The sequence below is a fragment of the Hibiscus syriacus genome, unplaced genomic scaffold (genome assembly GCF_006381635.1).
Source record: "Hibiscus syriacus cultivar Baekdansim isolate YM2019G1 unplaced genomic scaffold, ASM638163v2 tig00111344_pilon, whole genome shotgun sequence".
Taxonomy (NCBI): domain Eukaryota; kingdom Viridiplantae; phylum Streptophyta; class Magnoliopsida; order Malvales; family Malvaceae; genus Hibiscus; species Hibiscus syriacus.
Window position 1 is genome coordinate 195,936 of NW_024063067.1, and position 25,465 is coordinate 221,400.

The following is a 25,465-nucleotide window of genomic DNA, read 5'->3' on the forward strand; positions in this document are numbered from 1 at the left end:
CTATTTATTATTTGAATTTAAGACATTAAATTTATATTCTTTTGAAAGAAATTTTTATTTATTTTTATTTCTTTATTTTATTCAAAAACAATATTCAATAAAATGTTTATTAATTGTTTATTAAAATTAAATTACTTATCTGATAAGGTATATCCTTTAAATTGTTATTTAATTTAAAAGGACTTTTAAATTAATTAATTAAAAATATAAAATTTAACTTAACCCTAATCAAGTTATATATATAAATATTATATGCATGAGGATAAAGTTAATCACTCTTTACGCCCATCCAAACCAAAACCAAAACCATAAAAATTAGTTTTGAGAAGAACATGTTAGAAAAAGTATTCTATAAATATTCGTCGTTCATTTACATGTGAATGCTTGTAGAGGGTGATCATCTTTCATAAAGACAACACTTTTAAAGATCATCAAAGAAAACACAAAAGGATTTTTGAACGAAAGATTAATGTAATCCCGCGATTTTATTTTATCGTAGTTAGTGTGACATGTAAGAGAACTTTTAATATTAATTGAGGTTATTCTAGTTTTCGTTGCATTTTCCTTGCCTCGATTTCCATCAATAACGGGTGATGCCTGCAATGGAGGTGTGTGGCATAAGAAAAAAATAGGGTTTTAAAAGAAAACATCTTGAAAAAATAGGGTTAGGTCAATATTTTATTTAAGTATAATAACAAAATTACCTCCAACGTTTCCCAAATGATCATTTTTCCCTTATCCTTTTTTTGGATCACTTTATCCACACTATTTCATTTTGTAGTAAAATATCCCTTGAATGCATGAAAATTATTAGTTGGCTAATTGTCAATGTTTTATATGGACAAGACAAGTTCATATGTGATGTCACTTCAACAAAAAAATATTTTAGAGTAAACTATAATTATAATCAATTACATATACACTTATAAAAATATTTAAAAATATTTTTTGATGATGTAGCATCACACGTAGACTGCCACATCAATAGAAGCGTTAACCGTTAATCAACTAACGATTTACATCTATCTAGGGACATTTTGCTCCAAAATAAAACGTTGGGTGCTAAAATGCTCAAAAAAGGATAAGAGGCAAAATGGTTATTTATGCAAACATTGGGGGTGCCTTTTATTTAAAGTTAAAGAGTTAAAATAAAAATTAAACTTTTTTTACTAACATGGTGTAACACCCTAAACCTAAATGGGCCTAAAGTATCACATTGGGTCATCGAGGAAACCCTTGATTTTCAAAACCTATTTATTTTCATTTCAAACATACTAAATGGTGTCATGAAAGACATAAATAATAGTTATAAAACATTTAATAAACCGGATCTCTATGACACATAATTTAAAATCAAAATAATACAACTTAAAGTTTATATATCAAATACATGAATAAGGTCTTGTGAATACATATGTCCACTAAAGCTATAGTACAATACTCTAAAGGAGATACCGGAAGTCATGTTGCGACTGTGCTTCACGAACGGTTCTAGATACTGACATGAAAATAGAAAACATCCGAAAGCTGAGCATACAAAGCCCTACAATATAATCACTAATATAAACCATGATTATGAGTCTTATAAACATAAGCATGCTAAAGATATGATACTAAATAGTAGGCACATGCATGATCTTAATCAAGTAATACCTACTTAGGGCTAAACTTTTCTATCACTGAAGTAGGACTTTTACGCTCCCCTTAATCCTCAGCTAAGGGACACGTCCTAAGTACACATCTAAAGGGTCTCTAACCCTAATGATTGTAACTACTATACATTATCTAAATGCGATATTGACACTCATGTGCATTATCTAAATGCAACATTGACTATGTTGTGCATTATCTAAATACAACACTACTAGTTTCTAGTCTCACATAGCCATCAGACACTAGTTAACTAAGAGAACCCGATGTCACATAGCATCAGTGAAATTCCCATTAAGCTGCTGAATGATCTCCTAGTCCTCATATAACAATTAGATAGATCATGGAGGGGAAACTCGGTGTCACATAACATTGATACAATTCTCGCTCAACTAAAGCATTGGCTTGGTCTCACATAGCCATAAAGCCAAGCTTTAAGGACATGTGTTGTATTGGACTGATGCAACTATACATGCATATCTAAGGGTCCAAATACCTCACAACACTAACACCACTAACCCACTCATCGTGAGTGTTCAGTCCTAGTGCCCTAGTATGGTTACATCGGTTGCAACCTACTCTTATGAGTGTTTTTAGGTATCTTTACTCATTTATGTCCCCCACGGACTAAATTATACCATAATAGATCATCCTTAGCTCTTATGAGTCAATAAGGGTAATTTGGTAATTTCAACCTCTAATGGTATTTTAGTAACCTCCCATACTCGAGCTAGATGCAAGATCTCAATCGATATTAAACTTATCACTCTTGAGCCTATTTGATATCTTGAAGTCACTCAACCACTTTAGGTATTGATATCAAGCCTTCGGTATGGATACCTAAATTTGGTACGGATACCAGTTCATCTAGTATCGATGTCAATCCTCTACTGTGGATACCAGTCCTCTGGTATGGATACTAGTTTATCTGGTATGGATATTCATGGTATCAATACCGATCATATGATATGAATACTCTTGGTATTGATGCCAAGCATATGGTATCGACTTCGAGCATCCAATATCAATACTACAACCTCAATATCGATACCAAAGGATCAGTATTGATACTCCATGCTAAAATTGCCTAGATTTCATCCTAATTAATCTAGTATCAATACTCAAACTCATAAATATCTTATTTAAGTTTGGGAAACACCCAAAAATTATCCCAAAGGTATCAGTTTGGTTTTTAATCAAGTGTTAAAGCTTTAGGAAGTTACTTAGGGTCTTAAAGTGTCATAAAAACACATTCTTTACATCTAAAACATTATTTAATCATGAAATCAAGTATGAAACCTAACATGCTCAAATACACAAATATTAGTAATTCCTTCATTTTATGAAAGCATTAACACTCTAAAAGATTAGAAATACACCTTTTTGATGTTTAAATCCCGAAATGAAGCCATTTTCTTAACCACACTCATTTCCTTTGTGATTTGGATAAAAACCTCCAGTTTTTATTTTGGCTCAGAATAACCCAAGACTCGAATCATTAAAATGATGTTGCTAGGGTATTATGAAAGAAATTAAAGTATGAAATGCTCAAGTACTTACCTTTGTGCTATGGAACTTAGGGGGAAGAAAGAGAGGAAAAATGAGAATAAATGAAGAAAATGAATAAAAGAATGAGATGGAAGAGATAAAAAGCCTTCATCTTCTAAAAAGGGTGAAATTGAACATTTATTCCTTAATCGTCTTTCTACCATTCAAAAATCTCTTTTATATGGCTAATTGGGCCCAATTCCAACCCAATTAAATCCAACGACCTAAATTATGAAATTCAATGGGTCCACATGGGTAAACCTAAAATATTAGCCCATAATTTGGGTTGCTATAACTCTCTCATCCTTAAAAGAAGTTTATTCCTCAAAATTTACAAACATTTTGAAGTATGGAAGGACCTAGACTTTTATCACATCTGTTCCTTAAGGAGGAAGTCCATGTAACCTGAGATGCAGTTTAGAACTCGTAAAAATTGATCTATGATTTTCTTAGGGAACTATCTATACTGAACCTTTAGCAACCTTCAAGAAGCCCAAGGTTAGAGAATCTTAGGTAACTCTTTATGCTACATACCGAGGTCTTACTGACACTTTCCAATATAGTCTTAATGTCGACTATTGAAGGTATGATGATGATTCTCAATTTTCTAACATAAATCTCTCTATTCTTATGATGTGAAGTTGTCGATCTCTTACGAGACCCTATGTTTAACCTCTGATTTGACTAGAGTTAAGCGGACGTCACTTTTCTATGCTCATGCGAACCTCTACCCCTGACTGAAATAGATCCACTCTCATACTTAGGCTATCTGATTCGGCCAACAAACTCTTCCTCATATTATACACCCTCTCCACGACCTTAGTCTACCATGACAACTCTAAAAACCTATGCAGGTCTGTTGCCAACTGTGCATGGATATCAATATGAAGCCCTTCGAGGAACCTCTTGCATCTCAAGAACTCAGTCAAAACTAACTTTGGAGCATAATGATTCAACCATAAAAAATCTCTCTTATACTCGTACACTAAGTTATCTCCCTGAACTATATGAGAGAATTACATCCTCAACCCATCTATATGTATCTCACCAATATACTTGCCTCTAAAATCATTTAAGAATTGATCCCACGTAGGCACATCTAGCTGTAAAGCTATCTATATAGTCTTTCACCAGTCGATAGCATCACCCTTGAGCAAAGTGGTGATGCACTATAACTTACCCTTTAAGGTAAGGTGAAGCTGCCTCAATGTCTTCACGGTCTCCCTCAACCACTGATTGGTTGAAATCAGATTATCATCTCTTGAATCGAAGAAATCATTTATGTTGTACCTCCTTAGTCTCTCTACTGGGGACTCTAACGGTACTAGTGTACTATATATATAGCTGGCTGAGCAATATGCACTCTAGGAATGACATCAATTATCTTTATGAGAGTGAAAGTCAAACCTCTAAAGAAGGTCGCCTCTACGACTCCCGCACCTAACATGAACCCATGATCCTCTACCTTAGGCAAAAACTCATCACTTACATTATCGGGATGAGATACTTGGCTCTCCATCCTATCCTCAAGATCACGCTCGAAACTATTAACCATTAAATTTTTTCTACAACATAGGTTAAGAAAGGGAGAACCATAAGGATTCAAGACATACAAGTACTTTAAGTACCTAGGGGCATGTATTCACTGACACCTTACTAAACCTGATCATTGGGTCATAGGAATGACTCAACCTGACGTTCTAATACCACTAAATGTAATATCCTAAACCCGAATAGGCCTAAAGTATAATATTGGGCCACCGAGGCAACTCCTGATTTTCAAACCTATTTATTTTCGTTTTAAACATACTGAATGGTATCATGAAATATGTAAATAATATTTCTAAAACATTTTATAAACTGGAGCTCCGTGACACATAATTTAAAATCAAAATAATACAACTTAAATTTTATATCTCAAATACATGAGTAAGATCCTATGAATGCATATGCCCACTAAAGATGCAATACAATACTCTGAACAAGATGCCAGAAGTCTTGTTGTTACGGTGCTCCACGAACAGCTCTAGCTACTGACCTGCAAACGAAAAACATCCAAATGTTGAGCTTACAAAGCCCAACAGTATAATCACTAATCTAGAGTATCATTATGAGTCTTACAAACATAAACATACTAAAGACATGGTACTAAGTAGTAGGTACATGCATGATTTTAATCAAGTGCTACCTACTTAGGGCTCAATTTTTCTATCATTGAAGTAGAACTATCACGCTTCTGTTAATCCTTTGCTAAGGGCCTCACCATGAGTACACCTATAAAGGGTCTCTAACCCTGATGACTATAACTACTACACATTATCTAAATGCAATACTACCACTCCTATGTGTTATCTAAATGCAACTCTAACTCTGTTGTCCATTATCTGAATACAACACTACTAGTATATGATCTCAAATAGCCAACAAACACTAGTTAACTGAGGGAACCCGATGTCACATAGCATCGATGAAATTCCCACTAAGTTGATGAATGATCTCTTGGTCCTCACATAGTCATCAAGTAGATCACTGAGAGGGAACTCAATGTTACATAGCATCGGTACAATTCTCGCTCAACTGAAGTATTGGCTTGGTCTCACATAGCCATCAAGCCAAGTTTTAAGGATATAAGTTGTATTGGATTGATGTAACTATAGATGCACATCTAAGGGCCCAAAGGCCTCACAACAATGACAACGTTAACCCACTCCTCGTGAGTATTTGGGCTCGCGCTCTTGTCAGCCTTTGAAGTGCCTCGCGCACTGATAATGCCCCACTAGGTCAATTAAGGTAGCATGACTACACTAGCATAGCTACACAAATTAAAGCGAGGTCATCCCCTCATTAGCTGTTTTCCCACTCGTTCTCTTACCTAGAACATTATACAAGGTTTATTAGTTTGTTACTTATGTTAGTTTATTAAGTGACTCTATTTTGGTCATTCGTTACTTAAAGGCATTTTATTCATTCTCTCTCTCTAGAGAAATATTTATGTGTTTCGTGATTTTACAATGATTATTGTGTTTGTTGTTCATTGTCTGTAGCAATAGTTAGCCCGATACTTGACTCATGTTCATTACTGGGTAGAGACACTAATTGTTTTTATTATACTTCTTTCCAATACCAATTGAATTGGAGGAATGACTTATACGTTCTTGCTTCACTAGCGTCGTCGAAGCACACAATTTATGCTATTACTGAATCTAACTTACTTATCGTACTGCTTGTCGGTACATCCTCTGTAACGATCCTCATTCTTAACTACTCGATACGTGCTAAATTAAAGATACTTTAACATATTACACTTAGTATGATTACATCGGTTGTAACTCACTCTTACGAGTGTTTTTAGGTATTTTTGGTGATTTATGTCCCCTACTGGCTAAGTTATACCTTACAAATTATCCTTAGTTCTTACGGTTCAATAAGGGTAATTTGGTATTAAACTCCTCAATTGATATTAAACTCCTCACTCTTGAGTTTATTTGACATCTTAAAGTCGGTCAACCACTGGGGTATTGATATCAAGCCTTTGGTATGAATACCCAAATTCGGTACAGATACCAAATTCGATACGAATACCAGTTCATCAGTATGAAACTAAGTCATCTGATATGGATACCAGTCCTTCGGTATGGATACCTACGGTATCGATACCGAACATCCAATATCGGTACTACACTAACGTTATCAATTTATAAATTACACTAATGGTCACTAACGTTTGAGTAAATATTTGCTTTCCCCACTAAAGTTTCAAAAGTTACAAATTGGTCACTAACATTATAGATTTATAACAAAATGATCACTCCACTGTTATCATGTTAAATCGATGACATGACAACATTAATAAAATTGTTAATATTTAATTTTACCCTTAAAATACTGCTAAAATATCAAATATGTAATTGAACAATGATTTTATATCTAATTTATCCTCAAAACTTTCTAATTTTCATTTTTCCGAAACACCCCACCTCGGTGGTGGGGGATTCTTGAATCTTGATTAAATTCTTGCACTAGCTTTGGTTTCCTTCGAATTCGAATCTTGGCTGCATTTCAACCGCCTCTTCCTGCTTGTTTTTCCAAAACCTCGTTCGCTTTTCTGAATAAAAAACAAACATTAAATTCATTTTAATACCAGCAACATGAATAAAAAGAAAAACCATTAACCTTCTGTAATGTTCAAAAATCACATCCCAACCCTGTTAACAACCATTAACCTTCTGCAATGTTAAAAAGTCACATTCCCATTTATTTGAAATTTAATCCATTAAGGTTGTAAACTGAAACTATGTCTTACTCCCACAAACATGGGAAGACCCATCTTTGGAAAACTCTGAAGTTGAAGGAGCATTTGGTGATAACAACTCTGATAATTCCAATAATTGTTTGAGTACTTGATACTTCTCACAAGGTTTTTTTTCTTTGTTGTGAAAAGTAGGTCCTAAATTTTGATTTGATTGGTCAAACCCGGAAGAAGATTGGGGATGTTCTGAAGGTTAAGCCATTTGTCTGCTTTAGCCATGACAAATGAAGGGAGCTTGACTGAAAAATGTTTGCCATTTCATTAGATGATCCAAGGGATTCTCTTATTAATGATGTTGACGATGTTGAAATGCATTCCTGGTATTTCTTTATTCACCTTCTGGGTTGTGACTTGTGATAGAGTTTTAGATTGCTACCTTATTTTACCATGGCTACATGCCTTTCAAGATGTCGTTGTCCCTTGTTATGGAATTGGGTTATTGACGAAGGCGAGCTTGACTGGAACGTAGTTGTCAGAACTTAATCTGGAGGTGGTGGGGTGTATTGAAAAGAAACGAAAATTAAAAACTTATGAGATAAATTAGATATAAAATCATTGTTCAAATATCTATTTGATATTTTAACAATAATTTAATAGCAAAACTAAATATTGAACTTTTTATTAACGTTGCCATGTCATAAATTTAACAGGAAATACGGTAGAGTGATCATTTTGTTACAATCAATAACATAGTGACTAATTTGTTACTTTTGAAACTTGAATGAAAAAAGCAAATATTTACTCAAACATTAAAGACCATTGGTGTAATATACCCTAAAAAGAATACCACAACTAACATAATGATATTTCATTTTATACTTTCGAAATTAATATATTAAATAGCAATCATAAAATACTTTATATTTTAATTTTAATTTTAATTTTAGTAACTACCACTACTAAATATAATATAATATTATTACTTATAATAGTTTTAAGAACATTATAGCATCCATATTTCAACATAAACACCAAACATACATGTAAAAATTCAAGAATTTATTAAATATCATATCACCTACAGTTTACTGTAATACAATTAATCAAATCACAAACTTGAATGGTGAAATGCTTTCCTCTGGCATGGGTCAAAACTGAACCTGGGAATCAAACTTACAATATACTCTGATAGAGAATGAAGAGAATATATAATTAAAGGGTTTTTTTAATATATATAACAAAAGTAAAAAAAAAACAAAAAATATTTATAGATTTCATCAATTGATTGGAAATTGCAAACTGTCGATTCTTTCCCTGACAAGGATCAATTGCCCGAAGTGCAAGTGGAAATGAAATCACAAGTTCACAATCAGCTACATAACATAACCTTGGGATTTCCACAAATACAATAGAGAAACGCCTCGCTCAAGAACAGGCTTCCTTAATTTCGTATTACTCTACAACGGAACAACCAAAAAGACTTGAGCATGTATTAGCAGTTAACCGCATACAGCTAAGAACGTTACAAGTTTCTTTTTTTTCCCTCTATATCGTTACTATAAACAAGGGGTAATTATGTTGTGCCGCGCCCTATCCTAAGGCTAATTTGCGATGTGTTTTAACCTAAAATGTTACCTTATTCAACCTAAAATGTTATACAATTGGTGATATTTTTAGTTACAACAAAAAATGTTACATTGTGGTGGGTTTTAACCTAGAATATTACATTAGGGTGGGGTTTGAACCTAAAATGTCTTGACGATAACTTTTTAGGTTGCACCCGTGATAGTTAGATAATTTATATGAATTGTATGGAAAACATTATATTTTCAGTTTCAACCAAAAATGGTATCCAGTTTACTCTAAAAAGTTACTCTTAATAAGTTTTTTTAGTTACAATCGATTTTGGCCATTTTTTTAACCTTATATTAACCTAACCGGCTGTATTTTACACTCATCTCTAGACAAGGGGTTGAATCCATGCATGTTTATTTTCGAAATTATTACTAGCTTCCCAAGGATTCTCTCCTAACCTGGACAAGTAGAACCACATATGAATACATTTATTCGAGTTTCACTTGTGCGGGGTCAATTTTTAGAAGTAATTCACAGTTTAGCTAGGCTGAACTTGCCTATGTGGCTCTTTAGATTTTATACCGTGTCGAGCAACTCTATTACGAGCTTTGTTTCTCCTAAAATTAAAATAAAAGGGCATTTACTTCTAAATCTAAAGCACTTAGAATTCCTAGTCCAATTATGATAATAAGAAAGGTGTCTGTCTGTTGATACCTGTATGAATTTTCGAAACTTGGTAGAAATGATTCTAACAGAAATTTTACTACTGAATGGAATGTTAAACCTATCATTGTTCTTTTACCTCTACAGCTTCTTTTTTAACCTGCACAAGGTTCGGGTGCCAGTGTTCACGATTCACGAGGCAACAGCAATTATGATGCTATCTATTCTTACAAAATGCAGCCACACACCAGTCTTCCAGTATAATCTAGAGCCTTACCTATCAAGTTATTTTTACCTTACAGAATACTTTATCGTTAAGTACTTGATATTATAAAAATTGGCCATCTTCAATTACTTGATAATTATCTGTATGCTTCAGGTTTATGTGCTTTTTTTCTTTTTCTTTTTTGTAACAAATTTAGGCACAAGGCCTAAAGGAACTAAGAAACTAAAGACTAGGCCATGCGCCACGTTTAAACTTGGGTATCATTCCGTAGATGCAGCAAGGTTAACTAGGCAATCCAGTACTGAGTTAGCTTTGTGAAATGTATGTTTGTTGTTGCGCTTAATAATTTATCATGTCTCATTTTATAGAGCAGATACAGTCGATCAAAGACTTAACATCTTACAGAATTGAAAATAATGAATTTATGAGAATCATTGAACGGGGAACATATATCCTACACAATAACTAACTTGAGCATTATGAAAGTTTCAAAACTAAGAATAGAAATTTGGAAGAAGAAAGTAATTCCCTTGGAAACAACAAATCAACATTGGTCATCTTCTACTTTTTTTTTTGGCTGCCAAGTCAACTTCTACTTGATAGTTATTTATGTTTGTAGTAAATTACTTTCTACTCTATCAAGTCTCATTTAATAGAGAGATCAAAGACTTTGCACCTTAAAGACTTCAAGATTATAAATTAATGGGGAGTCGTAGAGAATTATAGGAACATAAACATAACAAAAGCCCAATTCCGCTTGACTAAATACTTGGAATTGGAATTTCTCGAGTATGACTAACTGAACATAGAACTATCAATGTTCTACAAACGGATCATAGTCAATAAATTAATAAAAGTCAATAAGACTATTAGATTAATGTCGCCACAATATTACATCAAATGTGCATAAGGCTCAAGTCAAAACAGACGGAACCAAAAATGAACTGCACGAACAAAAAGGAAATGCACCACTGGTATTCGAAAGATCAAGTCATAACTTGTTAGATCCTATACTAAAACACCAAAGAGAGGTTAAAATAACAAGACTAACACTTTCCCCCCTCAATTTCAACATCATAAGTTGCAAAAGATGGATCCTAGTGATATGTACCTGTTAGACCTGCAGTTACTAGTCTATACCTGGTATTCCCCCTTAAAATGTTGCCTTGTCTAATCTAAAAAGTTATTCAATTGGTAATAATTTCGGTTACAACCGGGAACGTTACATGACAGCGGGTTGAGTTTAAACCTAAAATGTTACATGTCTACTCTAAAAAGCTACGCAATTGGTAATAATTTCTGCTACAACCAAGAATGTCTTAACAGTAACTCTTAAGTTGCAACCGGAATAGTTATGCAATTTACATGAATTGTTAAGAAAAACATTATGTTTTCAGTTTCAACCTAAAATTATACCCAGTTTACTAACAGTTACACACCTGGTAAAAGTTTCAGTTACAACAGATTTCTGTCTTTTTTAGCCGTATATTTACCGGTTGCATTTTAGACTCATCCGCCTAAGCAAGCACGTACAAACATGCAACTCTAATTGGAGTCTCGGCCTAAGCTTTACCACTTTCACAAAAGGATGAGGCACTCCTAAACTAAAAGAGAGAGGTAGTCAACGACCTAGCTAAATCCAAGTATTCATAAGAATTCCTAGAATACATTTTAAGGAATAACTTACGAACTAACATTTTTACCAACCTCTTAGTTCTAAAATTTCACACTACCACTGTAGAAAGCAGAGTAAGTCTATGTTATTTTTATTCTTATATTTTTCAGTAGGACATATTACATCTTTATATACAAATTATGTCTCTAAACTAGGAAACTCTAAGTTAGGAAAGATACTAATCTTAGGAGATGTAATCCCTTGAAATAAGGGATTGAAACAAAAAGAATAATTACAAAATCTCTTAAGGGATGGAACAACTCATTTCTATAATTCCTACAACATTCCAGTTACATAACCTACACTCCCCCTCAAACTGGTGTATATATGTTGTATATACCCAGTTTGACTGACAGCTCATCGAAAGTCACTCGTGGAAGGGCTTTGGTGAAGATATCTACAAGTTGTTTCTTAGTCGGAATGTACAGCAGTTTTGTAACTCCATTGTTGACCTTCTCGTAAATAAAATGTCTATCTATCTCAATGTGCTTCGTTCTATCATGCTGCATTGGGTTTTTAGCTATACTCATAGCTGACTGACTATCACTAAAAATCTCAAAATTCTTCTTGTCATCTAATTCCAGTTCTGTGAGCAGTCTTTTAATCCACATTCCTTCACATATTCCGAGAGTCATTGCTCTAAACTCTGACTCAACACTACTTCGAGAGACAACTGCTTGTTTCTTACTTCTCCAAGTCACCAGATTACCCCCAAACATATGTACAGTAGCCACTAACTGACCTTCTATCAGTTAATTCACCTCCTCAACTTGCATCCGTATAAACCTTCACTGTTCTGTCTTGATTTTTTCTGAATATAAGTCCAGCTCCTGGGGTAAACTTCAAGAACCTTAGAATTCTGTTAACAGCTTCCAAATGTTCTTCTTGATGATCACTCATATGTTGGCTGACAATGCTCACTGAGTATGCAATATCAGGCCTGGTTAGTGAAAGGTCGATCAACTTCCCAACTAAACTTTGGTAGGTTTCCTTGTTTACTAGATTTCTAGTCCTTTCCTTGCAAAACTTCAAGCCTGGCTCCAGTGGAGTTTCAACTGGTTTACAGTCGAGCATCCCAATTTCTGCAAGAAGATCCAAAACATACTTATGCTGGTTTATGACCAACCCTTCCTTGGACCTTGCGACTTCCATACCCCGAAAATACCTCATACTCCCTAAATCCTTAGTTTCAAACTCCTTTGCAAGATCCATCTTTAGCTTTTCTATTTCTTCTATATTACTGCCAGTTATAATCATATCATATACATAGACAATAAGGAGGGTTATCTTACCACTCGGTGCAATTTTTCTAAATAGTGCGTGATCCGCTTGGCTTTGTTTGAAACCATTCTGTGTCATAGCCTTAGCAAATCGATCAAACCAAGTATTTATTGAGCACAGTTTTATTAGTGACCTTTTCTTCTAATCCGGGGGACCTCCATATATACCTCTTCTTCAAGGTTCCCATTTAGAAAAGCATTCTTTATGTTCAGCTGATGTAATTTCCAGTCCATGTTAACAGCTACTAATAACAATATTCTGATGTTATTCAATTTTGCAACCGGTGCAAAAGTCTCCTGGTAGTCGATGCCATAGGACTGAGAAAAACCTTTAGCAACCAACCTTTAGCAACCAGCCTTTAGCAACCAGCCTTGCCTTGTATCTTTCCACACTCCCATCTGAATGATATTTGACTGTGAATATTCACCTGCATCCAACAACTCTCTTCCCTTCTGGAAAATCTGTCAAACTCCATGTCTTATTCTTTTGCAACGTTTTTATCTCCTCTTCCACAACCTTTTTCCACTCAAGAGATTGAAATGCTTCTGTCACATTTCTTGGGATTTTCACACTGTTAATGCTAGCAGTGAAGGCCCTGAAATTATACTGTAATTTCCCATATGCAACATACTTATTTATTGGATGAGCAGTGCATTTTCTTACCCTCTTCCTAATAGCAATAGGAAAGTCATCAAGATCAACAGTACATCATTACCTTTTGTTTCAGCTGCAACAGGATCCGAATCTGGTTCTTGGCACATGCTAGGCTGACTGATTTCTTCAGCAACAACTTTTCTTCTTCTTGAGTAAACATTGAGTTGCTTCGGTTGGGGAGTTATGGTTTCAGGGTCACTGTTAGGTGCATTTTTTGTAGTGGTGGAAGGTGTTTTGCACAGACTAGAGTGTTGAGATAAGAAAGAAGGTATCAGAGTTATTTAAGTTATTCCCATCACCCTCACTAGGAACTGGGACGGAGGAAGGTAATTCATCAGAGTTATTTAGGTTATTCACATCACCCTCACTAAGAACTGAGACAGTGCTAACCGGTTGTGGAGAGACAATAATAGGTAAGGAAAGGATAGGTTATAAAGAAATATTAGTTTGAACATGCTGAAATTCCTTGGAACTCTCCCCCTGAATTTCTGTTCCTAAAAAATAAGGTTGGTTTTCAAAAAATGTAACATCAAAGGAGACATAGGTCTTTTTTTTGGAAGGTGAGTAACATTTGTAACCTTTCTGACTCGAAGAATAGCCCAAGAATACACATTTTATGGACCTAGGATCTAATTTCCCTTTGTTGTGGATATGAATAAAGGTTGTACACCCAAACACCCGAGGAGAAAGACTTGAGTTTAAATGTTTAAAATGGGGGAAAAGCTGAAACAGAACCTTAGAAGGAATTTTGAAACCTAAAGTCTTACTTGGCATTCTATTGATGATGTAAGTGGCTGTAAGAAGAGTTTCCCCCAAAGATACTTAGGACCGTTAGCAGCAAACATATAAGACCTAGTAACCTGTAAAAGATGTCTATTTTTCCTTTCTCCTACCTCGTTTTGTTGAGGTGTGTTAACACAAGGTGAACAATGTTTTTTTCCTTAAAGAAATACCCAAGAGTTTTATTCAAATACTCACTCCCATTGTCACTCCTTAGAATTTTGATTTTTGTTTCAAATTGGGTTTCAACTTTTTGATAAATTTTTTAAAGAGAGACTCAACCTCAAAATTTTCTCTCGTTAAAAATACCTATGTTGTCCTAGAGTAATCATCTATAAAAGACATAAACCACTTGTACTCAGAAATACTTTTGACAGGAGAAGGGCACCAAATGTCACTATGGATGATGGAAAAAGGTGTTGCTGGTTCAAATTTGGTTGCAATATATGGTTTTCTGGTGTGTTTGGCTATTTGAAAAATTTCACAGGAAAACAAAGATGGATCTTTATTTATAAATAAGCTTGGTAACATTTTGGAAAGATAGAAAAAACTAGGATGACCTAATCTAGAGTGCCATAACATAATTTTATTGGTATTGAGATCAGAAGATAAAACTGGTTTTCGAATAGTACTGGATAAGGCATGATTTTGAGATACTCAACCTCCAAGGGTGTACAATCCTTTGCCCAGCCTAGCACTGCTAATCAGCCTTTTCGATCCCTGTGCTTGAAAAATGCAACCACTAGTACCAAACACAACATTACAACCAGAATCTTTAATTAATTTGCTGACTGACAACAGATTGCATGCAAGTCTAGGAACATAGAGGACATTATGAAGTAGTAGATTTTTATTTAATGTAACAGAACCACTCCCTTTGACTGTAGTGAGAGAGCCATCTGCTATTTTGATAGAAGCTGGTAAGCTGCTTTCACTATATTCCTCCAAGAGATCAATATTTCTTATCATATGATCGGATACACCCGAGTCTATTATCCATTATACCGAGGAAGCAGTATAAGCCACATTGGTAGGCTTGGCTATCATACTGCTCAAAATCTGCTGCAGCTCCGCTATATGTTCTTTGCTAAAACTGTTTGAGGAATCATCTTGAGAGGCAATATGGGCCTTCTTTTGAAACCTGGACCGTGTGGGCTGCCAATCGACTGGTTTTCTGTGCAGCTTCCAACATTGATCTATCATATGGCCTGGTTTCCAACAAAGTTCACACCAAGAAAATAAAATCTGAAAATCAGATTGAGAGGGGCTGGTCTGGGAAGTGATTTCGGATGCTAAGGGATCTGAATTAGCCATGGAGAGAAAAAATAGAGTTGAACAAGAATTGATTTAAAGAGAATAGGAAATTGGATTGATCGCTCTAACCTAATACCATGTAGAAAACATAGTAAGTCTCTGTTATTTTTATTCTTATATTTTTCAGTAGGACATATTACATCTTTATATACAAATTATGTCTCTAAACTAGGAAACTCTAAGTTAGGAAAGATACTAATCCTAGGAGATGTAATCCCTTGAAATAAGAGATTAAAACAGAAAGAATAATTACAAAATCTCTTAACTTAAGGATGGAACAACTCATTTCTATAATTCCTACAACCTTCCACTTACATAACCTACAACCACAAGTTTCCATGATATGCATTTGACTTAAAAAAGTTAAAAGATTAACTTAACAGAATATATAAAACAAATCAGTGTAAATAAGGTAACATATATAATATCTTGCAGTAAATCAATTTCAAAATATATATATATATATATATATATATATATATATATATTACAAAAGAAAAAGTTTACCACAAAGCATAACACAATCTTTACCACATCTTAAAAAGATGAGTGTCAAAACCTTCCCACTGACCCTTTCAGCCATTATGTTGTCTGCTTCGTCGAAAAAAGTGGTGTTGAATTGAAAAAATCTATTATAGAAAAAAGAAATTCCACCAGTATAAAAATCAATTCTATCAAGTAAAGGGAAATGTTTGTCTTAAAACAGATGAAAAAACATATCAAAATGGCAATAACTTGGATAAACAATTTCTTAAATTTCAACTAGAAGAAACATAAAGAATTCTTAAATTTCAACTAGAAGAAACATAAATTCTTTAAGGTAATGATGGTTATCCTCTACAAAGGAAGATCTATCTCTCATGGCCTTTGGGTTTTGGTTCTAGATGGTGTTCGTGGATCTCACAGTGTCTCTCTTCTGCTTCAATTTCGGTTCTTGTGAATGGGTCTCCCTCGGAAGAGTTTCCAATGGCTAAGGGACTTGGACAAGGTTGTAGTCTCTCTCTGTTTCTCTTTAATATAGTTGGTGAGTTGTTGCATTTGATGCTCGATAAAGCAGTTGAGAAAGGTCTTTTTCAAGGTTTTGTTATTGGGAATTCTGAAGATTCCTTTGGGTTATCTCATCTTCAGTTTGCCGATGATCTCATCATTTTTTTCCAAGCTTCACTTACTCAGATTAAAAATGTGAAAAGAGTGTTGAGGATTTTCAGTATAATGGTGGGGTTGCATCTAAACTTGAAGAAGAGTAAACTTTTTGGTTTTAATATTGATGAGGATATTTTATCATATTGGGCATTGGAAGTGGGATGTTATGTTGATTGTTTTCCCACAGATTATTTGGGACTTCCAATCGGTGCTAAGATGAATTCTGAAGCCTTATGGGATCCAGTCTTTAAAAATTTTAACTCCAAACTAGCTGGGTGGAAAGCCTCTTGTCTTTCGTTGGCTGGCAGGACAGTTCTGTTGAAGTCTATGTTATCTTCCCTACCAATTTTTTTCCCATCATTCTTTAAAATACCATGCAAAGTTGGGAAGAATTTAAATTCTTTAATGGCCAGTTTTTTGTGGGGTGACAGTGCAGAAAAAAGGAAGATTCACTGGGTTAGTTGGAGTACTGTTTGTAAACCTTTGAATAGCGGTGGCCTTGGGGTTCTTGACTTGAATCTTTCTAATCGAGCATTGTTGGGAAAATGGGTGTGGAAGTTTGCAAACAAAAAGAATTCCCTATGGAAAAGAGTGTTGTGTAGCAAGAAAAAGGTTAGTTGCAATACTATGTCTATTAGTAAGATCATTTCTCCAAAATCTTCTTGGAATTTGAGAAGTATTGCTAAATTTTTTTTGAAGAATGATTCAGGGGGAGAGTGTCTTAGATCATTTTCGAAGTTGCAAGTAGGAAATGGAAAGTCCATATCTTTTTGGATTGATCCATGGGTGGATGAGGTTCCTCTAAAAAATCTTTTCCCTAGAATTTTTGCACTCTCTACTAACAAATGGGGTAAGGTTGTTGAATTTGGAAGTTTTGAGTTGAATGGTTGGGTGTGGAACATTCTTACTAGGAGGAATTTGTCGGATTGGGAATTTGATCAATTGATGGATTTGATGGTGAAATTAAAGGATATAAAACTCACTGATTCGGTTGAAGACTTTCTCTCTTGGTCTGCAAGTGGTGATGGGTTATTCTCAGTAAAATCGTGCATGAAAGCTCTTGGAGGGGAAGCTGGGGGTAATGATTTGTGGTCAAAAGGGGTGTGGTTGGGTTTGTCACTGCCTCGTGTTGAAGCTTTTCTTTGGCAGTTAGCTCATCAAAAAGTTGCAGTTAAAGTGGAGTTAGCGAGAAGAGGAATGTCCTTAGAAGAAGATATCCTCTGTCCGTTTTGTAGGGAACATGAGGAATCAGTGCAACACTTGTTTATTACGTGTTTTGTATTGTGGGAATTATGGAATAGAGTGGTTAGATTCTGAGATTTATCTATAGTGTTACCACAGGACCCTGCTTCTTTACTTAACTCGTGGGGGAATTTGAGGGTGAATTCATTGATTTGGAAGTTTATCCCGGGAGTTGTTTTTTGGTCTATTGGAAAGCAAGGAATGCGATTGTGTTTGAATGATTAAACCTTGATAGGTTATCTCTCTTTTTCCTTGTGAGATTTAGGCTATCTAAATGGTTCCTAGCAAAGTATCCTAAATTCCATATACAAGAGGATCTGCTTATTGGGGATCCATCACTTGCTGGTGGTATTTCTGTTCCTAAACCTAAGGATTATTCTATGATTTGTTGGCTCCCTCCCCCTGTTGATTTCTTGAAGATGAATGTTGATGGAGTTGTGAGGTTAAATGACTCGGTTGGAGGTATTGAAGGCATTTTAAGAGACTGGAATAGCTGTACTCTTCTGACTTTTTCAGAGAATATTGGCCAGGGTCCTCCACCACTTGCTGAATTAAAGGCTATTAAAAGAGGCATTGAAATTTTTTTGACATCACGCTGGTCTGCTGTCAGTAGGCTGGTTGTTGAGAGTGATTGCAAGTCAGTAGTGGAGTGGATTCATTCCCCGTCTTTGGCTCCAGTTTTCATATTGCCTTTAGTTAAAGAAATTTTGTTGATAATTTCAGAAAAGGTGGTGTTAATTAGGTTGATTCCAAGGGCTTGTAATGGGGAGGCAAATAGTTTAGCAAAGAAGGAGATAGGTTGATTGTATGATTTTAGTTATATGTTTCATTCTTTGGTCAGTAGGATTTTGAAGTAGGTGAAGTTGTTAAGTCTTATGTAATCTCTTTGGATGTAATTGCTAAGGCTTATGTAATTCTGGTATAGTAATAAAACGAGACACTCTTTTCCTCCCTCCACTATTTGATCCTTTCTGTTAGGAAAGGGTTATCTATGAGAGAGGTTTTTAATGAGGCCTCCTATTTCTATCAAAAAAAATCTCTCATGGCCTTAAGTCTTCAGAAGTTCATTTAAAAGCAACAGAGTACAAAAACCAACAATACTCCGCTTATGGTTATATTTTTTTCTGCTTAGAGTGATCAAGCAGGCCTCATTTTGATGTTCATTGCATTATAATGATAATTTCCACAGGTAAAGCTACACAGATCCTCAAATTGAATTTGTATCCTAAACTAGATGACAGAGAGTAAATGCTTTAGGCTCATAGGTTTAGCAATCTATTGCACAAACATTTTCCTAGCAAAATAATACATCGCATTAAGAAATCCTAGCTACAAATAAGGCAAGGAACAAGTAACACCCATAAACCTTAACAAGTTTCCCCATTAATGGCTTTTGGCATTAAGAATGATTTGGGTAAAGTACACTAGAGGTCACTGACTATATAAATATGATCTTCTTGGTCAGCAACCTATCAAATGTTACAGTAAGTAATTAAACTTTCTAAACAATTACAAAATGGTCCCTTGCGACGTTAAAATAGCAATAGAATTTCAAAATTTGAGGACCATTTTGTAGTAGTTCAATATGTTTAATGATCATACAGTTTGATAAATTTCTAACGAATATTTTGTAACTTTTGGGAAGTTTAAAGACCATTTTCTAACATTTGGAAGGTCACTGACCAAATGATCATTTTTATGTAGTTTAGTGACTTTTAGTGTACTTTACCCAAATGTTTTATAGATAAATTGTAGCCAGTTCTAAATATAGCATATTTAAACTTAAGAATACGCCCCCATATATATTTTTTGTTGCAGATCATGCCAAGTCAAAACTGTTTGATTAAATTTAATATTGAGCACTAAAATTTAGATAGATCACAGCAATTGTGAAGTGCACTTGAATTACGGAATATAAGAAGAATATTTTCAGATAACTAAATTTCAAATGCTACACTAACAATCAGACAACTTAGATATTAATTATAGAAAGCATATGAAGATACAATTAGACTACTAGTTTACAACAATTTAAGAACTAATATTCATACACACTTCCCCACTTCATGTACCAATGTTTTATCATCTGGCTGTCTCATAATAATTTCTAATGACATTCCGGTAACTAATATTTTGTTTTGTTCACTTCAATATTCAAGAGGCAACAAAACTTGGTAGAGCAAAAGCATCTGGCAATGGAAAGATGTTGGGTAGCAACATTTTTTATTCAAGTGACAAAAGTTGCATAATCGGTTCAACAATGATTGAGAAAGGAATTCATATATTTAGTTAAATGCCACACAATGTTACAAAAGGATTCTGATCCTAAATATACACTAAAAAAAAGCTATTCAACAGTGGATTGAAGCATGCATGCAAAAGCTTATATTGGATCTTTGTTAATCCAACCTAATAAACATCTGGGTAAGGAAAGTCAATAGAGATACATAATAAATTATACCATCTCAACAAGCACTACTTCAAAATATCTTGATATATCAACTTTTAACCAGATAATGCTCAAGTAGCCACAAATACTGAAGTTCTAAAAGAAACAGATATCATGTTAAAAAAGAAAAAACAACAAACTTAACTGCCACTGAACTTCAGTTCCAAAACCATCTCCATTAACATGTCAGCAACCTGAAATGACAGTACCAGCATAAACCACCCAGATGTAGAAAAGTGGCAAGGGTGAGTGACCTACATCACTAAGTGCCAAATACCAAACCGACAAACTCAATTCCAAGCCAGCAAGGGGACAACCACAATCTACGGGACAACATATATCAAGACTTAATCTTATTTGAGCGGCTTTCAAATTTTGCCTTCTTTGATTTGTTTGAATCATTGCGCAGGGAGTGATCACTGGAGGTTCTACAAAACAAAGCAACATAAAAAATTAAAAGATATTTTACATAAGCAAATCAAGGTTTAGAAACCACCATGCACAATATGGACATATAAAACTTACTGTTTCAGTTTCTTTGCATTTTGTTTGATGATCACGACCATATCCATAGCCATCTTCTGGTGCTCCCTTGTTTGTGAGTGCATGTCCAAGCCTTCAACTGTTTCACAGTCCACTTTACAAATACGGCACCAACCCATGCTCGCCGGTTTTCTCTTTATCAAATTTTCAAATGAATCCATATCACCCTGAAAATACCGAGTCAAAAATAGATCAAGAGCAGAAACATATATGTAACTCAATGATATATATTTCCCAGGTATAAATTATGTTCTCATGAAACATTATGAATGAGCAGTATTTTTTTATATCATAATTGACAAAAATTAGAACAAAATCAACACTTAACTGTATATATTCCACCATCATTAGGAAATTCTCTAAGCGAATAGCTGCTTCTAAATCCAGGTTCACCAAGTCGTGGTTGACGGAAGTTTCCAGACCCATCAAAATCTCCCATGTGTTCATGGCTCGAAAACTCACCAAAGCCAATAGGTCCTTCCATCCGCACCTGACCAGGCATGTTATGATGACCAAAATTTTCACCCCTGATGAAGTGCGGAGGTCGTGTATCTAGACCAAAATGCTCTGTCATGTGATCAGAACTCTCAAACCCACCCTATGCATATTTCCAGGAAAACCTGAAAATCTATCATCGAATCCACGCTCCCTGCCATCTATCTCATCACTAGGACGTCCTTCAAATCTGTGTGACGATATCCCTGAATAGTCACTGCCTGGACTTCTAGAGACAAAACCATCCATACGATGCCGACCATAGCTTGAAACTGTTCCAAGAAAACCCGGTTTGCCTAGAGTATCTTATGGAAGACCAACTGGTCTTTCTCCTGCATCATCAAGATGATAAGGTCGCAAGAATCGAGAAGGACCCGAGTCAATCATAGGATCAAAATTCAAACCACAAGAGTCCTTCTCATGAGCCCATGGTCCAATCTCCTTAGCAAAATCAAGAGGACCTCTATCGAGAGATCTGGATGAGGAAAAATAGCTCCCATATTTAGGAGCAGGCCCAGAATCCAAATGAGAAGGCCTAGAAAATTGTTTAAGATCTTCATCAAATTTTCCTCGATCACCAAATCGTTGAGCATGATCCAAAGGGAATGGATTCAAATATTCACCTTGTCTAGGAAACCTAGGAGCACCAGAAACGGGACCTTGATTATAAGGCCCTTGAGGACCATAGCTACTTGGTCCTCTACCAAAGGGATCAACAAAATTTTCAGGTGGAACTAGAGTCTGTCCTGGGCCTGAGGCCTAACTTGATTGGGAGGAAGTCCTGGTGTTTGTGCATGTGAAGGCAGTCCAGGTGGAGGTGCTTGTAATATTACAGAAGCAGCAGGTTTTTGTTGGTTATTATTAGACCCATATGTCATCTGTTGGGGATGATGCCTTCCCTGATCAACAACTGGAACCGAATGAGAAGGTTGTACCTGACTAGATCGAGGGATTCCAGAAAATTCATTGCCTGCAGGACCTTTAGCTGTACTTTTATCTTGATGTTGGATTCTGTCTTTCTGCATCTTCCCATTTTGTTCTTCACCAAACTTAGCATCCTGCAGCATTGGAATTTTCAGCAAAGGACCATCCTCAATTTTATCTTCTTCAACTTTGCTCTCAGCATTGTCAACATATTTCTGGTCCTCAAAAGCCTCACCCTTAACCATATTCTTAGACAAAGTATCCCTCTGCAATACAAAATCTGTGTGTCTAGATTCTTCTGTTACATTAGTAGAATTACGAAACCCACCACTGTTATCCCCAACATCACTAGTAGATTTTTCATCTATCGATTTCAAATCAGCATTGGATTTTGATGTATTAGTCTTGACCATATCAGCTCCAAGATTAGATGACAGATCCAACTCATTAGATTCTTTTTTAGCAATTCCCTGTGAAGATAAATCGGCTTCTTTCTCAGCCACATGTAAAGTACCATGATCTCCTGGCATCTCTAACACGGGTTTTGAATTTAACCCAGAATGGTTGTTGGTTTTAAGCACACTATTCTGATATGATGGCTGGTTGGCACCAAGCTGCATGGGTTTAACCAGCATAGCAGGTGCAGACTGCGGATATGGCTGTGATTGTAGTCCATGACTTGGTGTCAAAGGTCTCCCAGCAAGATTAGGCATTGTATAGGGATGCACAATATTCGATTCTGCGATATTTTGATGTGGTTGTTGATAGGCATGAGCAGGCTGCTGAAAGAACTGAGGGGGGCCTGGGGGAGAAATTGAGATTGCATGGGCTGCTGTTGCTGCACAAAAGGACCTTGTTGATGCATTTGAGGCTGAACCAAGCCCAACGGTTGGGTTGACAGAGGTTGATGCTGCATATATTGATGAGACATAAGTGATGTTGGAGGCTGCATAACTCTTTGTGGTTGAGCTGAAAGTGGATGTCGAGCAGAATGATGATGTGCATGTTGCAGCATAGGATTGGGTAAAGACAACGAACCAGGCTGTTGTTGGTTTGGAATTACAGAATGAGACTGGGGTGTCTGCATTTGAGGAGTTTGCTGAGGGTAGGAATTCTGCATTTCAATAGGATGCTGTTGTGGATGCAGGCCCCTTTGAGCATGCATACGCAAGGGATTTTGTAGTGCTACCAGATGAGGCTGTGATTGCGAATAAGATTGATGACCAATCACTGCCTGGGCTGCAGCGGGTTGTGTCTACGGTAATAAATTTGGATTCAAGGGTTGGCTTGGTTGAGGATGTGGCTGGAGCTGAGGCTGGGGTAGGGGCTGAAGCTGGTCTTCCTGTGGTTGAGCTTGTGAATGAGGTTGAGCTTGAGGACCAGGCGAAGGTTGGGGCTGTGGGAGTTGCATCTGGGAATGATAATGTTGATAATGAGGCATGTACCCATGTTGCAGATGAGGCTGAATAGTTTGGACCTGCAGATGCGGCTGAGCTTGAGGAATTGGTTGAACCAGAGGTTGGGAATGGCCCAAAGATGTTGGGTAAGTTTGAGCTGGAATTTGAGAGTGCAGTGGCATCGTATGTTGAGTTTGTTGCTGTTGATTGGCTTGCGCCTGGCTCTGAGGTTGAGCAGCTACAGGAACCTGAACAGATAAGTGCAACTGAGGCTGGACCTGTGATTGAGGTTGGGGTTGGGTCTGCAAGTAGACTGGATTTTGTCCAGCCATATGTGATTCGTTAACCTGCAAAGGTTGCAGCTGGTATTGTGGAAATGCCTGCTGTTGATATGGGTATTGTTGCTGATAATATGGGTCATATCCAGAATACTGCTGGTAGTATTGCTGCTATTGTTGTTGTTATTGTTGAGACCAGTGTTCTGAAGTAACCACAGCAACCTGGGAGACAACTTGAGACTGAGGATTTGGATTGGCCGGCTGACTCAGGTCATGAACAGATGTACTGGATGTTGTAGTTTGAGATGTCTGGGCCTGAGAAGCAGTTGTTCCTACCTGAGAGGTAACCTGAATCTGATCAGAAGTGATGCCCGAGGTTGAAATTTCCTGACCACTCACAATCTGTTGAGCCTGAGGCTGCACCCTCTGTATTAAAAATATGTAAAAAAGTTAAATTTACAACAAATACTACAAAAATCATGGTCCAACAACAACACAATGATTCATTGCACTCACAGGGCAATTTTGTGCATGTTCTTGAACTTGATGATGCACAATCTGAACACCACACCGATTACATACAACATGAGAATTGCCAAATGCACAACCTGAACAATGAGTTGTACATTCAGAAAGAGGACCCTGCCACGTGCAGCCACTCCTATGATAGAGACAATGAACAGTGATCTTCCCAATCGTCTCAGCAAGTGCCTTATTTGACTCAACAAGTGGTTGTAATTTGATGTGGCGGGAACAGTCAAATGGAAGGAAACAATAATCGTAATAATATAATAAGAACCAGTCAGTAGAGTATTGGAGACTTACCTTAGAATCGACTTCTGTTACCAAGTAACCATCATAAGGACAAGCTCGAGTAGTGCTGACAACATAGGTTAAACATGGTTTGCAGTAAAGATGGGTGCGTTGTGACTGTAATGCTTCATTTGGGTAGACAAGTAGGCGGCAAACAGGACAGAAGTATTCTCCGGCCAGAGATTGGATATTCAGTATGCACTCATTATCAAATCCCATTCTGCCCAAGAAATTTGTCTTCAACTCCCAACGAGCATCAAGTTAATTAGCCTCTGGAAACAAAAAGACATGAATTTTTTCATCATTTCTAGAGTAGCAGCATTAGTAAAATCAACAATGTGGCTATTAACAATAACAATAGAGTTAAGATGACAATATAAACAAATAAATCAACAAACTGCGATCAGGATACCCAAAAGTTAATCAAATTTTATCAACCTTCGACATTAAATAAAAGTTTAATCAGGTAGAACCAAATAATAAATCAAAAAAATAATAATATATATATATACTACAGCTTATGTGAACCAGAGAGGGAGATTTTCAACATGAAAAAAAACTCTTGA

General features: G+C 35.9%; 2 protein-coding genes across 2 annotated transcripts; both read right to left on the reverse strand.

Moving 5' to 3' along the window:
- Positions 1-16,181: 16,181 nt before the first annotated feature.
- On the reverse strand, positions 16,182-21,908 carry LOC120159253. Its single transcript, XM_039169888.1, has 4 exons — positions 21,321-21,908; positions 20,975-21,159; positions 20,595-20,643; positions 16,182-16,244 (listed from the first exon to the last, which is right to left on the reverse strand). The coding sequence occupies exons 1-3, from the start codon at positions 21,564-21,566 to the stop codon at positions 20,628-20,630; spliced, it is 447 nt and encodes a 148-aa protein (XP_039025819.1). The 5' UTR covers positions 21,567-21,908; the 3' UTR covers positions 16,182-16,244; positions 20,595-20,627.
- A 2,195-nt stretch (positions 21,909-24,103) lies between these two features.
- Positions 24,104-25,223, reverse strand: LOC120159254 (E3 ubiquitin-protein ligase NRDP1-like). The gene is made up of 3 exons (XM_039169889.1): positions 24,912-25,223; positions 24,603-24,818; positions 24,104-24,512 (listed from the first exon to the last, which is right to left on the reverse strand). The coding sequence occupies exons 1-3, from the start codon at positions 25,116-25,118 to the stop codon at positions 24,270-24,272; spliced, it is 666 nt and encodes a 221-aa protein (XP_039025820.1). The 5' UTR covers positions 25,119-25,223; the 3' UTR covers positions 24,104-24,269.
- Positions 25,224-25,465: the final 242 nt, after the last annotated feature.

Excerpts from the sequence above, each read along its gene's own strand:
- LOC120159253 (XM_039169888.1), bottom strand. The coding sequence starts at position 21,566 with ATGACAGAGCATTTTGGTCTAGATACACGACCTCCGCACTTCATCAGG. Across the intron at positions 21,160-21,320 it reads ATGATGGTGGAATATATACA|GGTGATATGGATTCATTTGA; the intron begins GTTAAGTGTTGA and ends CGGTATTTTCAG.
- LOC120159254 (XM_039169889.1), bottom strand. The coding sequence starts at position 25,118 with ATGGGATTTGATAATGAGTGCATACTGAATATCCAATCTCTGGCCGGA. Across the intron at positions 24,819-24,911 it reads TAACAGAAGTCGATTCTAAG|CCACTTGTTGAGTCAAATAA; the intron begins GTAAGTCTCCAA and ends ATCAAATTACAA. Across the intron at positions 24,513-24,602 it reads AACATGCACAAAATTGCCCT|AGGGTGCAGCCTCAGGCTCA; the intron begins GTGAGTGCAATG and ends TTTTTAATACAG.